This window comes from Coregonus lavaretus, assembly GCF_964263955.1.
Source record: "Coregonus lavaretus genome assembly, chromosome: 10".
Lineage (NCBI taxonomy): Eukaryota > Metazoa > Chordata > Actinopteri > Salmoniformes > Salmonidae > Coregonus > Coregonus lavaretus.
The window spans coordinates 7,988,039-8,006,181 of NC_139997.1; the positions used below are offsets into that span (position 1 = coordinate 7,988,039).

Genomic DNA, 18,143 nt, shown 5'->3' on the forward strand with positions numbered 1-18,143 from the left:
AATGCAATTGATTTGACATGATTTGGAAAGGCACACACCTGTCTATATAAGGTCCCACAGTTAACAGTGCATGTCAGACCAAAAACCCAGCCATGAGGTCGAAGGAATTGTCCGTAGAGCCGAGACAGGATTGTGTCGAGGCACAGATCTGGGGAAGGGTACCAAAAAAATGTCTGCAGCATTGAAGGTCCCCAAGAACACAGTGGCCTGCATCATTCTTAAAATGGAAGAAGTTTGGAACCACCAAGACTCTTACTAGAGCTGGCCGCCTGGCCAAACTGAGCAATCGGAGGAGAAGGGCCTTGGTCAGGGAGGTGACTTAGAACCCGATGGTGACCCTGACAGAGCTCCAGAGTTCCTCTGTGGAGATGGGAGAACCTTCCAGAAGGACTACCATCTCTGCACTCCACCAATCAGGCCTTTATGGTAGAGTGGCCAGACGGAACCCACTCCTCAGGAAAAGGCACATGACAGCCCGCTTGGAGTTTGCCAAAAGGCACCTAAAGGACTCTCAGACCATGAGAAACAAGCGTCACGTCTGGAGGAAACCTGGCACCATCCCTACGGTGAAGCATGGTGGTGGCAGTATCATGCTGTGGGGATGTTTTTCAGTGGCAGGGATTGGGAGACTAGTCAGGATCGAGGGAAAGACGAACGGAGCGAAGTACAGAGAGATCCTTGATGAAAACCTGCTCCAGAGCGCTCAAGACCTCAGACTGGAGCGAAAGTTCACCTTCCAACAGGACAACGACCCTAAGCACACAGCCAAGACAACGCAGGAGTGGCTTCGGGACAAGTCTCTGAATGTCCTTGAGTGGCCCAGCCAGAGCCCAGACTTGAACCCGATCGAACATCTCTGGAAAGACCTGAAAATAGCTGTGCAGCGACGCTCCCCATCCAACCTGACAGAGCTTGAGAGGATCAGCAGAGAAAAATGGGAGAAATTCCCCAAATACAGGTGTGCCAAGATTGTAGCGTCATACCAAAGAAGGTTGTAATTGCTGCCAATGGTGATTCAACAGTACTGAGTAAAGGGTCTGAATACTTACGCAAATGTAATATTTCATTTTATTTTTATTTATTTTTTACCTTACCTTGAAACCCACAGAGGGCCAGTAAAAAATAAAAATAAAATAAAAACACTCACTAACTGTAAGTTGCCTTGGATAAGAGCGTCTGCTAAATGACTCAAATGTAAAAATGTAAAATGTATTTTTTTTAAAATTTCTTAAAAACCTGTTTTTGCTTTGTCATTATGGGGTATTGTGTGTAGATTGATGAGGGGGAAAAACGATTTAATCCATTTGATAAAAAGGCTGTAACGTAACAAAATGTGGAATAAGTCAAGGGGTCTGAATACTTTCCGAATGCACTGTAAATGTTTCAACACATTTGGTGTTAAGACATTTAAGAGATGGTGAAATATTTGGGGCGATTGGATAATATGCCATCCATCCGGTCTATTTGAAATGTTATGGTTAGTTGGCTCACTGCCATTTGCTTAAGCAAAATGTCGCTCTTGGTGTACGAAGGGGTAATAAATCAGAACTTTATATATTCCTTATGTGAATAATTAAATAACATAATGCAGTACAAATTGAGTCCCAAAGCCTTCTTCCAATCAATCTTATTCTTCCATTGAGAAATATCATCCTCCATCATTAGAAATCTGCAGTAAAACCTCAGAACAGTCATCTGAACAGGGGCGGTGTGTTCATTAGGGCGATATGGGCGACGCACTGCCAAACGGGAAAAGGAAGGGATTTTTTTTCTAATCAATTATATCACGGCAACAGTAGTTATCAGTGTTCTAATCTAGACGTCTGATCTGCCACTAAATGTCCAATCAGGCTAAAGTCGTGCTTCAAATGGCCCCGCCCCTTTTGGGGCGATTTCAGTCAGGTTGAAAATCGCCCAGGAGTCTCTCATAGACTATCATGTAAAATATTTTTTTTTTCAAATATCAGAGCTTTCAATACAATCTCTATGGGTTCCGGGAGGGCTTGCACTTACGCGCTTTCGTCATACGTAACATAAGTAACCATGAACATAACTAAGAAAAGAGCGGGTAGCAGCGTCAATCAATTCACGTACAACTGTCAAGATGGCTAGCTTTGCGAGGTAAAGATGAAACTGAGGGCTCCACCAACCCTGGTATTTTTCTTGGACTTGTCAACTTTGTGGCACAATTAGATGAGGTGTTTGATGACCATCTTAAAAATGCTAAAGTTTTCAAGGGAACATCAAAGACCATTCAAAACGAGCTACTGGAGTGTATGCTAGCGGTCATGAGGGAACATATTGTGGAGGAGGTGAAGTCGGCGAACTTCGTAGCTATCCAAGCTGACGAGACCACAGACATTTCTACACAGACACAGCTGGTGCTTGTGCTGAGGTACATAGATAGCAACCACAAAGTGCAGGAGCGCTTTTTTGAGGTCCTTCCCATCTCGGAATCAACCTCAGTCTCAATCGCCAGTGTGCTTTTGGAGAGACTGAACGGTCTTTTTGCCGACGACGAGAAAGTCAAACTCATTGCGCAAGCTTACGATGGAGCCAGTGTGATGAGGGGAGAGAAGGCTGGTGTGCAGCAAAAGGTGCGTGAGCATTTCAAGAATGCCTATTACGTGCATTGCTATGCGCATCAGCTGAATTTGATCATGCAGCAAGCTAGAACAGTTTCAGTACAAGTAATGTAGCCTCTCTCTCTCTTTGTCCCTCCCTGTCTGTCTCTTTAACACACACACGCCCAAATCAGTTCACAGTTGATGTTGTTTAAAATAGTTATTTTTCATTTTTTTTTAAGTAAAAAAAAATAAAAAATCTGTTCATTTTTACAAATCTATACAATTGGCCAGAATATGGTTGTTCATATTTACAAATCTATACAATTGCCCAGAATATGGTTGTTCATTTTTACAAAGCCATACAGATAGCTGTGTTTACCTTTTCTATAAATTATTTTCAAATTCTGTTTTCAGGCAAAATGTCTATCACTGTTCATTTTCACAAATCTATACAAGAGGGCAGAATATGGAAGTCTATAAAAATTTCTTATTACCAATAACTTGCATCAATGTTTTCAGTAGCCTCTATCAAAAGCTCCTGCTTGCTTGTTGTGAATTATGCTCAGGTGCACATATTTCCAATTCAACCATGAGGCCTTTTTGAAGCAAGTAATGTGTATATCAGTATTGACTTATATGCTGCCCCTGTCTTCATGTTGTTGCTGGACATATCTTTTTTTAAATGTGTGTAGGTCACCTAAATCATCAGAAAAATTGCCCCCCCTGAGAATTTTTTCAGGAGCCGCCACTGCATCTGAAACACTTAACTGGAAGATTGATTTGAAGGCATAGTCGAAATTGACCATATCTGGTGGCAGTAGCACAACCACTGTGTGTGTGTGTGTATTAGGGCTGACCCCAATTAGTCAACTGGTCGATTGTTTGGTCGACAGATTTATTTAGTCGAGCAGTAGCAAAAAAAAAATATATATATATATATATATATATATATTTGCGCCCATCTCAGTGAACTAATCCATTGCGGAGGCCTAGACTAAAAGCCAACTTATGCTTGATCCGAAAATGTGGTCGGTGGCTCCATATGGACGGTGTAACGCAATTGCGGAGCCTCTGGAGGCATGCTGAGGCCAAATCGAGCTCTGTACTGCATCGCCATGAGCCTCCCAAATGTTGTAACAATGTGGAGGGCTCCGTATAGCTCCGCATTGTCATGATTGGTTGACGGTAGGTGGGGGCGGTACATCCTCTATAAACATAAGCTCACTTCCTGGACAACTTCCTTCACCACAGCTCTGCACTGCTCCGCAAAGCACAAGAAGTATAAATGCCCTGACTTCTGCAGAGGCTGTATCACCAAATGCTGCATGGCCAGTGCATCGGATTGACCATGCAGCGCCCAGATGCACAATGCACTTCTCTCTCCAGAATGCGCTCTCTTCCGCCAATTTGTGCACATTCATTGTTTCATAACTTCATTGTGTGAATTGTTTGCGTTTGATTGTCAGTGTCTATCAATTCCCCCTTACATATATCACCAGTAGTGCCTTTACCTTTAATTCCTAATCTACAATGTTTGTTTGGTTATGGTAATTTCTGTTAATGCATTCAACATATTATTATTATTCCAGTCTTTTACCGTTCTCATTGTCGGAGTGGACATTTTGTTTGCAGAGCGCACAACCTATGCTGCAACACTTGTGAGAAATACGTTTTGGTTAATTTTATTCCATTTACAAGTTTTGTCAATTTAGTCATTGTCTTTGTCTGGTGTGCAACCTTCCCAAGTTCTCTCATGTCACCCCGCTCCTCCGCACACTCCACTGGCTTCCAGTTGAAGCTCGCATCTACTACAAAACCATGGCGCTTGCCTACGGAGCTGTGAGGGGAACGGCACCTCCTTACCTTCAGGCTCTGATCAGACCCTACACCTAAACGAGGGCACTACGTTCATCCACCTCTGGCCTGCTAGCCCCCCTACCTCTACGGAAGCACAGTTCCCGCTCAGCCCAGTCAAAGCTATTCGCTGCTCTGGCACCCCAATGGTGGAACAAGCTCCCCCACGACGCCAGGACAGCGGAGTCACTGACCACCTTCCGGAGACACTTGAAACCCTACCTCTTTAAGGAATACCTGAAATAGTATAACAGTAATCCTTCTACACCCCCCCCCCCCCCCCCCACAAAAAAAAAAAAAAAGGGTGGTTGTCCCACTAGCTATCCTAAGTTGAATGCACCAATTTATAAATCGCTCTGGATAAGAGCGTCTGCTAAATGACTTAAATGTAAATGTAAATGTATTTTGTTTGGCGCGCTCCTGTCAATGTTGAGGAAGCACACCTGATTACGCATAGAAATAGGCCTATAGGCTACATGGCCTGCGTGCAAATGTAGGTATATTCATGTGCCCATTTGGGGATGTCTGAGAGTATTTCTGATTGGCTTAACACACCACCACTAAGGAGCTGTGGAACTTCTCAAAGTAATGTTTTCTTCGCCTCATTTAGGTGCAGGAGCTCCACAATACCTTTGAGCTAATATTCTACAAGAGGAACAGGAGCTCAAGCAGTAGAACATTTGAGGTGCCGGTACTCAGTTCCGGTGAGCTCCTGCCCAAGTCAAGTACTGCTTCTTATCCCTTGCGCAAATAGCCTACAGCTGTGTCTGTCCGGAGCTCACTGGCACGGGGAAACTCTGAGGGCCCAGAATATTTCATACAATGTGGCAAGTTCGCTAGTGCAAGCTTCGGCTGGACCCAAGTTTTATTTTATTTTATTTATTTTACCTTTATTTAACTAGGCAAGTCAGTTAAGAACAAATTCTTATTTACAATGACGGCCTACACCGGCCAAACCCGGACCCTATGGGACTCCCAATCACGGCCGGTTGTGATACAGCCTGGAATCGAACCAGGAGGTATGTAGTGACGCCTCAAGCTCTGAGTTAATAGTTAATACAATGTTTCAAGTTCCTTGGAGACAGGCCATGTGTAGCCAATGTGATTTATAGGATATTTATTTTTATCAGGATATTTTCTACCTGCAGGCTGCAATGTTTTTATTTGTTGGCTTTATGTAGGCTATTTTTACATACTTGGCAATGGCAATAGAAGTTACTTTTTTGGTTTGTATCATTTTCCTTTAGATTTTGATAGAATTTTGATTAACCACATGACAATGATTTTGAGATATGAAGACGCTATTATAAATTAAATGCAACTGTTCCACCAAAATGTGTATATGAAAACCATAACTGGCATGCAGATCGGTAGAAATGGTAAGATAAATTGGCAATCCACATAAGAAGGGTTGCCGACTCCTCGTGTAGCCTATTACCGGCAACTTCAGGAGAGTTTTGTTCTTCTGGTTATCTAGATATCTGGCTCCCTCTTGAGTCATTTGTGCCTTATTTCATAAAAAAGTAAGCTTAAAGCATCAGACAAGCTCAATGCATATAGTTGATCTAATTAAAACACATAGGGTGTGTCTATATATGGAAAAATACCCATTTTAACATTTCAACCAATCGATTGGTCGGAAGAACCGACGACTTTCAGTCGACCAAGATTTTTTGTATTTTTTTGTTTTTGGGGACGGCCCTAGTGTTTATTCCCGTTATTATTTGGTTATTGATCGCAATTACCACCTCTCCCCAGTCAAACTCATTTCTGTGTTTGTCTTATCCGAGGTGACATGTCAGCCGGACTGTCTTTGAAAAGCTCAATTCTAATCATTACAAGCACAGCTCTCATCAGACAGTGACTAAAACAGCATTGGATGTGCTTTGCTTATGCCCTGGCAAGGTTGGGACAACCTATTCTGAATACGTAATTATTGAACGTCTCCTTTACTGTTTGAATAGGCAATTGCTGGACTGTTCCGTTCATTATGATAAGAAACAGAAACCTAATCTATTCCAGGTGGAGAGGAGGGCAACACTACACCACCAGGCCGAACCTGGAAAAGTCAATTAGATTCTATCCTTGCTGACAGATATGACTTGGCATCTCGTAATGATTTTAAACACAACAGAGAAAAGTACTCTGTAAATGCAATTAAAATGACAGAATATTTATATTATAACCATGGTACTTTTGTGGGGTTTATCTGTGTCTGCCAATTAAGTGGATTGGACCACCTGGGATCAACCTCTATCAGAATTGGGGAAGGTATTTGTGCGTACGTGCCAAACGCACTTGGTGTTTTTGTGTGTACGCACAGCTGTGTGTGTGTGTGTATTTTCATAAGTGAGTCAGGGCTGTTGTATGTGTGACGATTGATTTCCCTAATGCATCAAAAGGTGCAAAACTATACCAATTAGTGGGGCTGGTGGTGAGAGACTAGTCTATAGAGTCAGCGGGGCTGATAGTGAGTCTAGAGAGCCACAGTCAGAGCCTGGCGGGGAGAAAGTAATTCTGGGATAAGTTAGGAAACGCCCAACACACACACACTGCTCAACCAGACAGTGTGCTCCTGCTTCGTAGCCCATCCCCCACAGCCCATCCCGCCGCCCAACCCACCCCTCGCCCGCTAGACTGCCAAAGAGGGGAGCAATAAGAAAAAAAAGAAAAAATAGGTCACGTTTCTAATCAAGAGCGAACACCCCGGCCCCAAGCAGCCCAAAACACTGACATGGAACTGTCCGTCTAGTGTGTACCCAAACTACTGCTTTATTTATTAATCTATACATCACACAGTCGTTGTTTCTCAAACAGGTTCCATTCTTCATCTCTAGTAAATACATGCTCGGTGCGGCTTGCTCTCCTCTCCCCCCAAACCTTGTTTCTTTCTAGCCGTTGTGTTCGTAAAGCAGGACCCTGCGTTTTTGACAAACCGTTCCGGTAGAGTGAAAAGGAAAGTGCTCCCAATTACCTTACATTACCAACAACTGTGGCACAGTTCCTGTAGCTAGCTGCTATTCAAATGATCAAACACAGGCTTCAACGTAGCGTCGCCGCTGAAGGAACCACCAACAACAGAACTAGACTAGACCGCGCGAATACTGTGATAACTAGCCTAAATCCACATGCAGGGTATTTGAACATAAAATTGCTAAGCTTGGACTAGACTAGAATATTTCCATTTAACATTCTTTAAATACTTATTTTTTTTATCGAATATTTAAAACATACAATCTACTTGGAGTGAAGCCGCTCAACATCTACATCACATTAGTCATCTAACAGACTTTAAAGACTTGAATGTTATTGTTTATAAAAGCCAGAGCTAGGTTCATGGTTACCAACAAAATACGTCAATGGATTCATTGTCCTATCGCAGTGTCTGTAAGGTCTTCTATATGGCAAGCAGTACTTCACCAAGAGCCATCTGACAGAATTTAGATGCCACAGAAACTAGGTGAAAGGGCAGGAGGGCAGAAAAGATGGGCTACATAAAACACACCTAAGCCTACAAAAGCCTAAAGCTTTGGATTGATTCCCTCCTACTCCCCATTTCACACTGACCTCTCTCAGAAAACTTCACCACTTCCTACAACGTAACAGTTACTTTGAACTACACCACTTCCTACAACGTAACAATTACTTTGAACTACACCACTTCCTACAGCGTAACAATTACTTTGACCTTTGACCTACAGGATTCACAGAATACTGGGCTGTGTTCAGTAGGCACAAAATGGAAGAAAAAGGAGAGGGAGTACCTGAACTTGTCCAATAAGAAATGCTACTTTTCGTTTTCTGTTAGAAAATGCTTTGAAACATCTTATTACAGTGTGCCCTTATGAACACGACCATGGACTACATTGATCTACCTCAACTGCCACTTCTTAATGGCACACTGTTCATTTCTTAACTCAGAAAGGACACCATCTTTCATCAGGTTATTAAACTGCATCCACTGCAGGCAAGAAGCACTGTGAAACTGGATTCACAGTAACTGGATTCAAGTGCCCTCAGCCCTGTCAGACGACAGGCTCCAAACCTTCTGCCAGCCCAGCCCTAAACTGGAGAGAGCAAGGCGTGCCTGTACGCATGGCTGACTGCAGCTCACTCTTATCCCTGTCCCCCAAAACCCTGGACAACGATGGAACCAGTTCTTACAAAGCCCTCAATGCCTCTGAGCAATAACAAGATAACTGAACAAATGCCCTGATTTTCCAACAGAGAAAATGTGTCACGGTTTATTAGTCTGTCGTGTTGAAAACATTGCGTTTGTATTTGTGTTTATGAAAAATAGTTGTTGATCGGTCTTTTCTCGCATTTGGGAGCATTTATAACATGCCAGACGTACAAGTGTTTTTTTGGCACCGAATGGTCATTACAACTCGAAAAGTGAAATACTACTGCCTGACCTTCAAACAAACACTCTGAGCAACGCTCACTCACCAATAGACAGGGAGCACAATTCAAAACCAACCAATCACATGCCTTGAGTGTGACGACGAGACAGTATGTTCTGATCTGAAAGAGAATGGCAACGTGACTATTTCTATGTAAGGGAAAGCGGGTGACTGTTAGGCAGGTAGTGTAGAGACTAGAGAGGTTCCTTTACCACAGACTTACAAGACCACTGTGGCATTGTAAAATTGACCATCATTCAAACACAAGGGCAGAGTCAGTCTGTACTTTGAACTAGGGCTGAAACGACGCCATTTTGATATTGAATGAGTTGAACAAGTCTCCTCCGGCAACATATTCTAACAGTGTTTGGTAGTCTGTACTGTGAGTGGCTCATTCTTCACACGTGGAAATCCCCCACCCACCCTGACTGCTTTCCTATGAGGCAGAGGAAATAAAAGGACTAGCCTACTACAGTACATTCCTGTACTACTAGGCCTACACTACATTACTACACTACATTACTGTACTGTACTACACTACATTACTACATTACAACTTTACTACAGTACATTCCTGTACTACTAGGCCTACACTACATTACTACACTACATTACTACATTACAACTTTACTACAGTACATTCCTGTACTACTAGGCCTACACTACATTACTACACTACATTACTGTACTACATTACAACTTTACTACAGTACATTCCTGTACTACTAGGCCTACACTACATTACTACTTTACTACACTACATTACTGTACTGTACTACACTACATTACTACATTACTACAGTACATTCCTGTACTACTAGGCCTACACTACATTACTACACTACATTACTGTACTACATTACAACTTTACTACAGTACATTCCTGTACTACTAGGCCTACACTACATTACTACTTTACTACACTACATTACTGTACTGTACTACACTACATTACTACATTACAACTTTACTACAGTACATTCCTGTACTACTAGGCCTACACTACATTGCACTACAATACAACTTTACTACAGTACTACACAAAATCAGCACTGAAAACCAAGGGTCTTCTTGTATAATAAGCCTTATAACCCTCAAAACCATAGCCTAGCACATATTGTGGTCCTCTGCAGCTCATTTGGTAGAGCATAGTGCTTGCAACGCCAGGATAGTGGTTTCGATTCCCGGGACCAACCGTACGTCATAAAATGTATGCACGCATGACTAAGTCGCGTTGGATAAAAGCGTCTGCTAAATGACATATATTATGTATTATTATCATTAACTAGGCATAAATAAAAGGATTGTGGGAAAATTCAACACTAGGTATGGAAATGCAGGAAGAGAAAAGCATATTGTTTCCTTAGAAACAGACAGCCATGCATAAATCACACAGTGATGAAACATAGGTGGGCTGTCAACTGAACACCCCTGTCAAAGCTAACCAAGTTTAAATTAACTTTATAAATGAAACCTGCTTAGTCGCTTGCTCCCCACAAAAAAAAAAGTAGGCTTGGCGTGGCTACGTCCCATGTTTCCTCTCCACAGACAAACACATGGAGGGATTCCTCATTCAAAAAATGCAAAATGGCCGACACCTCATGCTGTACTGCACAACATTATACAGCAACGAACGACTTCCGCGGGAATGAAATCCCTCCCCAAGCAAGAGACAAAACCATTTCAATCCTTCATGTAGTGTCAAACATCAGGGAAAACAAGATCGACCTATTTATTTTCAATGACACAATTCTGCTTTAGTTGATCTATTTACAGATTAAAATGTAAAAGTGCGGCCTAGGATTTAAGGATGGCTAAAGGGCCTTCAAAGGGAAACCATTTATTTGATCAATCAAATAACTGGATTAAAATGGTGTGATTAAAGTGTATTAAATGATGATAATAGAAAGGCAGTATTTTCGTTATGGGCTGCCCCGTTGAGTCATTATTCCAACTTTAATATTCCCCACACAGGGAGTGTGTCCCAAATTACACCTTATTATCTACCTAGTATGTATGGGCCGTGGTCAAAAGTAGTGCATTACATAAGAAATAGGGTGCCATTTGGGAAGTAGGCAGGGACACAGTGCTCAGACGATTAACTGTCTGACTACAGCGTCCTCCTCCCAGCATTCTACATCTGAATACTCAGATTACCGCCAATTGTGAAGTGGGCGCCACACACACACACACACACACCTTCTACCCCCAAGCCATAAGATTGCTAAATAGCTACCCGGACTATCTGCATTGACCCTTTTTGCACTAACTCTTTTGACTCATCACAAACGCTGCTGCTACTGTTTATTATCTATCCTGTTGCCTAGTCACTTTACCACTACCTATATGTACAACTATATGTACATAAAAAAACAACATATTGTAAAGTGGTTATCCCACTGGCTATAAGGTGAATGCACCAATTTGTAAGTCGCTCTGGATAAGAGCGTCTGCTAAATGACGTAAATGTAAATGATATCTACCTCAATTACCTCGTACCCCTGCACATCGACTCGGTACTGGTAACCCTGTGTATAAAGCCAAGTTATCATTACTCATTGTGTATTTATTCCTCATGTTATTATTTGTTCAATTATTTATTCTGTAGGCCTCCTGTAGCTCAGTTGGTAGAGCATGGCGCGTGCAACGCCAGGGTTGTGGGTTCAATTCCCACTGGGGGCCAGTATGAAAAATGTATGCACTCACTAACTGTAAGTCGCTCTGGATAAGAGTGTCTGCTAAATGACTAAAATGTAAATGTAAGCATTTCACTGTTAGTCTTCACCTGTTGTTTACGAAGCATCCGACAAATACAATTAGATTCGACACAAACAGGAGAGGACTTAATGGCTATTATATGGGCAGTAGGCCTACACAGGATGTCTCCAACCTTATCGCCAGTGTTTTTCTTAACTGTCTGCATTTTGAGTCATTAGGTGGTTGTACACCTATTCTGACAACGCTCAGGCTACTAGTCATTAATACTACATTGGAAACAGAGCCCTAAAAAAGATACAGAGGATTCTAGCATATTACCTTCACAAACACTGAAATTATGACAAGGAATTATATGAAGTCTCAGAAAATACAATGTTGCACTGACTGATCAATGTCCTATTGTAAAAGAGGTAATGTTAATGAGAGAAAATGTGTGAATCCACTTCAGCTTCTAGAATGTACATGTACATGCAGAATATGGGGAAACAAAGTAATCATGCTTAGATAACTCTGACAGTAGCATCTTTCACTAGAAAACCTAACCACCGTCTTCACTATGCTGTGACGTTGAGTGTGTGTCAAACCAGTAGCGCGCGGCTGTAAACACTGCACTTCACTGGATGGCAATGCACGTGGAGCAACGCATCCTAAGCGTAAACAAATGCATCATACAATCACATGCCGCATGAACATCAAAGGCAATGAAACTACATTAGTAAAGATCCCAAATGTTTTTGAAAACGTGGCTGATTCTTGTTTGCAATGCATCTAAGACTATTACCGGGTAATTATATAAAATATTCCCACCTATCCAAAATATCAAAGAAAATAAAACAGAAAATATCTAATTGGTCATTGGATCTGAATGAGGTTCTAATAAGGGGACATTTTCTATTGCCTTCCCGACATGTGGAAAACACTAAATATCTGGAAAAAGACACGACGTATACGCCATTTCTCATCTCTCTAGCTCAAGTGTTGGCTAATGCATCTTATATAGGCCAACTGAAAAAACGTTGCAACAATGTATCCAACAGTAGATAAAGCATGAATGGGGACAACAGCAGCGCATTAATATCACTGACAGAGTGCGTCCTCTCGGTTCTTGCGCAAGATCTGTTGGCGAATTCCCTTCAAAACAGGAAGCTCCGGTTCTAAATACGTTAGCAGCCTCCTAATCCTGCAATGTAAACAAACAACAAACGACTGTTACGATGGCCATAGGTTAGATAACATCTACCTGTTTGCCCCGATAGAATAACCGTTGTTGTCCGGGGTTTACATTGAAGATCTCTTGGATTTTCAGCCTCAGAGACTCAATTTTGGTCAGCCTGGAAAGATCCTCAATGGTTCGTGTCTCCTTTCCGTCTATGGTCCGAATTTGAATCCACATCGTTCCACCGCCCTATAGCCACCAAAAAGGTTACAGAAATCTAAACACAACAAATACCGGGCTTGGGGGGAAAGGGGAATAACAGTGAAAACGTTCAGCGCTCCATAGCCTTTTCCTCTGCAGGGGAGAATAATTCTTGCAGGAGGTGTCTCTCACATGGGTCACGGCGCCAAGCAAATCTCGCGAAATAAAATTCAGTACAATTTGCCGTTAAAGACGCAGGGCCCATTTTTTGTGGTTTCCAATAGATAGCACAGCCACAAAGTCAAAATTGTTTATATATCGTTAAAATTCATGAAAACAAAAATGTGCTTTTTGGTCTTAATTTGAGTTTAGGGTTAGGCATAAGTTGTGGGTAAGGTAAGGTTTATAATGATTTTAAGAAGATTAATTGTAAACATGAGCGGGGTTTATGACTTTGTGGCTGGGGTAACTAGTGAAGACCCCTTTTTTGTGGGCATGCTAATACAAGAAACCCAGCCAACGGATGTCAGTATACCCAGAGATACTCCATTGGAATCGTATTACCGCCCATTGTGTACGTTGCCCATGCGTTGTCAATGGGCCACACGGTGCATTCTGGGCGATTCAGGGACAAGGAAAGCTCTCCTTCAAGTAGGGAATGGGAGTCAATAGCGAAGGTGCATAAAGATGGTTGCCCCCATGTACTTACCAAAAATGCCTTGTTTGCTAAGTTCGCCGTATTGTACATTACTCTCCGTTATGCTTTTGTATTAGCGAAGCACAGTATACTAAAAAGTAGATTGACTGGCACATTTGATCAAGTTGGCCGCCATAGTTTAAGAACTCTGTTGGTAGTGCTAAAAACAATGAGGTCATATCTGAATTCCCCCATCTTTAAGCACCTTTGTCATTGGGCGCTAGCTAAAAAATCCAACATTAGGAAGAATTTCATGAAGTACAACATTGCAAATCTTTTCCGAGATGTGGAATAATGAACTTGTTCTCTGTAATGTCATATAGCTTTGGAATCGGGGCATTACATACTTGAGGAAAATAGTTAGGTTTCTCAACTTTTAGAAGGGCTGGCGTGACGATTAGCAACCGAGTAAAAACGTGAGCGCAATTGGTCGACAGTCTGCTGGGTGGGGCGTTATACGTTTCCCCATTCATTGACTATTGCGATTCCCATCTCCTTTCTCTCATAGCTCTGGTATATCTCACCTTTTTTTTAGAATGTGCAACGTACCTAGTGGTCATTGTCAAATTAAGGCATTGATATTGAATGTCTAACTTCAATGTCAAATTAAAGGCTACACCGACTTGCATTGTAAAGAGTTGGGTTGATAAATAGGAGACAGTTCAAAAAATACATCTACAAAATATTTGTCTAAATCAAATCACATGCTTTGTAAACAGGAGTAGACCAACAGTGAAATGATTACAGGCCCTTCCAACAATTTAGAGAGAAAAATAACAAGAAATAAATACACAATGAGGAACGATATCTTGGCTATACACACAGGGTACCAGTACAGAGTCGATGTGCAGGGGTATGAGGTAATTGAGGTAGATATGTACATATAGGTAGGGGTAAAGTGACTAGGCAACAGGCTAGATAAGCAGTAGCAGCGTTTGTGACAAGTCAAAAGAGGGTCAATGCAGATAGTCCAGGTAGCTATTTGTTTTACTATTTAGCAGTCTTATGGCTTGGGGGTAGAAGCTGTTCAGGGTACTGTTGGTGCCAGACTTGGTGCATCAGTACCGCTTGCCGTGCTGTAGCAGAGAGAACAGTCTATGACTTGGGTGGCTGGAGTCTGACCATTTTTAGGGCCTTCCTCTGACACTGCCTGGTGTAGAGGTCCTGGATGGCAGGGAGCTTAGTCCCAGTGATGTACTGGGCCGTACGTACTACCCTCTGTAGCGCCTTGAGGTCGGATGCCAAGCAGTTGCCATACAAAGCGGTGATGCAGCCAATCAAGATGCTCTCAATGGTGCAGCTGTAGAACGTTGAGGATCTGAGGGCCCATGCCAAATCTTTTCAGCCTCCTGAGGGGGAAGAGGCGTGGTCATGCCTTCTTCACGTGTTGGTGTGTGTGGACCATGTTAATTCCTTAGTGATGTGGACACTGAGGAACATTAAGCTCTCGACCCGCTCCACTACAGCCCCGTCGATGTGGGCGTGCTCGGCCCTCCGTTTCCTGTAGTCCATGATCAGCTCCTTTGATTTTCTGACGTTGAGTGAGAGGTCGTTGCCCTGGCACCACACTGCCAGGTCACCGACCTCCTCCGTATAGGCGGAATCATCGTCATCAGTGATCAGGCCTATCATCATCAAACTTAATGACAGTCTAGGGTGAACAGGGAGTACAGGAGGGGACTAAGCATGCACCCCCGAGGGGCCCCCTTGTTGAGGGTTGGCAGATGTACTGTTGCCTACCCTCACCATCTGGGGTGGCCCGTCAGAAGTCCAGGATCCAGTTGCAGAGGGAGGTGTTCAGTCCCAGGGACCGGAATGTTGTGATGAGCTTGGAGGGCACAATGGTGTTGAACGCTGAGCTGTAGTCAATGGACAGTATTATATAGTGCCATTATTGCATGGAACGCTGTTCCATCTAATATTGCTCAAATGAACAGCAAACCTGGTTTGAAAAAACAGAAAGCAACACCTCACAGCACAACGCCTCGCCCCTATTTGACCTAGCTAGTTCGTGTGTATGTATCAATATGAAGGCTACGTGTAGCTTATTTTTTATTGATGTAGTTCTGTCCTTGAGCTGTTCTTGTCTATTTAATGTTCTGTATTATGTCATGTTTCATGTGGACCCCAGGAAGAGTAGCTGCTGCTTTTGCAACAGCTAATGGGGATCCTAATAAAATACCAAAACAGCATTCTCACATAGGCGTTCCTCTTGTCCAGGTGGGAGAGGGCAGTGTGGAGTGCAAAAGAGATTGCGTCATCTGTGTATCTGTTGGGGGAAGATGGAATTTTTTTAAAAGGAACAAATGCAGCCCATACTAAACATGATGACAACAATTGATCACGTCTAGCTTCCTTTTACCACTTGCTCTCTCAATGCAATACTCTACCTAAACTATTCACAACCTCTACGAACGGTTTATATAAATGTATGGGCGGGTCAACCATTGGCATCAGGTGTGGGCAATTAGTGGGTGTGGCCAACACACCTGTCCTGTATTGTCTGTATTGGAAGTGGACCCTGCCTGGAATAAATTGGACCAAAGACCTATTGACTGAGCTCTGCTCTACTACTACTGTGGGTCTCTATTGACATCTAGTGGTGGAATCATAGACAGCATAAAATATAACTTGCAAAAGTCACTGAGCCTCTGAATACTGAACAATAGCTTACGGTGCAGTGCAGGTAGGCCTTCTGCAGATGTCAACCAGCACTAACCTATATGAACTGATTAATCTAAGTGGCGTACCGCGGTTTCACGGGACCCCCGCAAGGTCTGAGAAAGCCCCCCCAACCCCAAATAATTATTTTAATTTTGGGGAAACGGCTAACTTGCTACAATTCTACACATTTTGGCATGGGGCAAAGAGAAAATGTGCAGTTTTATAGCTAATCTCATGCTATTCTACACATTTTGCCATGAGGCTGAGAGAAAATGTTACTGTTTTAAAGCAAATTTCCTGCAATTCTACACATTTTGCCATGGGGCAGAGAGGAACATGTGCAGTTTTATAGCTAATCTCATGCTATTCTACACATTTCGCAACGAAGCTGAGAAATTTATTTTCTTCAGTTTTACAGCTAGATTCCTGTCATTCTAAACATTTTTGCCATGTTCATATCCTGTCTGGGGAGGGGGGTGACCATAGAGATCCTATTAAATTACTAGAGGGGCTATGTCATGAACTCTCAAAGTTCCAGAATGGGGTGCAAATGGTCAGGGAGAAATCCAAACCAGTCATTGGAATGAATGGCAGTAGAGGAGGAGATGGGACATTAAAAACTGTAATATCTTATGTTTCACCGAGTCGTGGCTGAACGACGACATGGATACCATACAGCTGGCGGGCTATACGCTACATCGGCAGGATAGAACGGCTGACTCCGGTAAGACAAGGGGTGGCGGTCTGTGTATATTTGTAAACAACAGCTGGTGCACGAAATCTAATACTAAGGAAGTCTCAAGGTTTTGCTCGCCTGAGGTAGAGTATCTCATGATAAGCTGTAGACCACACTATTTACCAAGAGAGTTTTCTTCTATATTTTTCGTAGCTGTCTATTTACCACCACAAACCGATGCTGGCACTAAGATTATACTCAGTGAGCTGTATACGGCCATAAGTAAACAGGAAAATGCTCATCCAGAGGCAGCACTCCTAGTGGCCGGGGACTTTAATGCAGGGAAACTTAAATCCGTTCTACCTCATTTCTACCAGCATGTTAAATGTGCAACCAGAGGGAAAAAAACTCTAGACCACCTTTACTCCACACACAGAGACTCGTACAAAGCTCTCCCTTGCCCTCCATTTGGCAAATCTGACCATAATTCTATCCTCCTGATTCCTGCTTATAAGCAAAAACTAAAGCAGGAAGAACCAGTGACTCGGTTAATATGGAACTGGTCAGATGACGCAGATGCTAAGCTACAGGACTGTTTTGCTAGCACAGACTAGAATATGTTCCGGGATTCTTCCGATAGCATTGAGGAGTACACCACATCAGTCACTGGCTTCATCAATAAGTGCATCGATGACTTCGTCCCCACAGTGACCGTACGTACATAACCCAACCAGAAGCCATGGATTACAGGCAACATCCACACTGAGCTAAATGGTAGAGCTGCTGCTTTCAAGGGACTCTAACCCGGAAGCTTATAAGAAATCCTGCTATGCCCTCCGACGAACCATCAAACAGGCAAAGAGTCAATACAGGACTAAGATTGAATCGTACTACACCGGCTCTGACGCTCGTCAGATGTGGCAGGCCTTGCAAACTATTTCAGACTACAAAGGGAAGCACAGCCGCGAGCTGCCCAGTGACACAAGCCTACAAAATGAGCTAAATCACTTCTATGCTCGCGTCGAGGCAAGCAACACTGAAGCATGCATGAGAGCATCAGCTGTTCCGGATGACTATGTGATCACGCTCTCCGTAGCCGATGTGAGTAAGACTTTTAAGCAGGTCAACATTCACAAGGCCGGAGGGCCAGACGGATTACCAGGACGTGTACTCCGAGCATGCGCTGACCAACTGGCAAGAGTCTTCA

General features: G+C 42.9%; 1 protein-coding gene across 1 annotated transcript in view; it reads right to left on the bottom strand.

Annotated features, from left to right (window-relative positions):
- The window catches only part of LOC311136491 (E3 ubiquitin-protein ligase UHRF2-like), a 43,346-nt gene extending 30,290 nt beyond the window's left edge, over positions 1–13,056 (bottom strand). Inside the window, exon 1 of the mRNA XM_084170636.1 lies at positions 12,783–13,056. Within this exon, the coding sequence (XP_084026762.1) occupies positions 12,783–12,935 (153 nt within the window). The 5' untranslated portion in view covers positions 12,936–13,056. The remainder of the gene's footprint in view (positions 1–12,782) is intronic.
- Between the last annotated feature and the right edge of the window lie 5,087 nt (positions 13,057–18,143).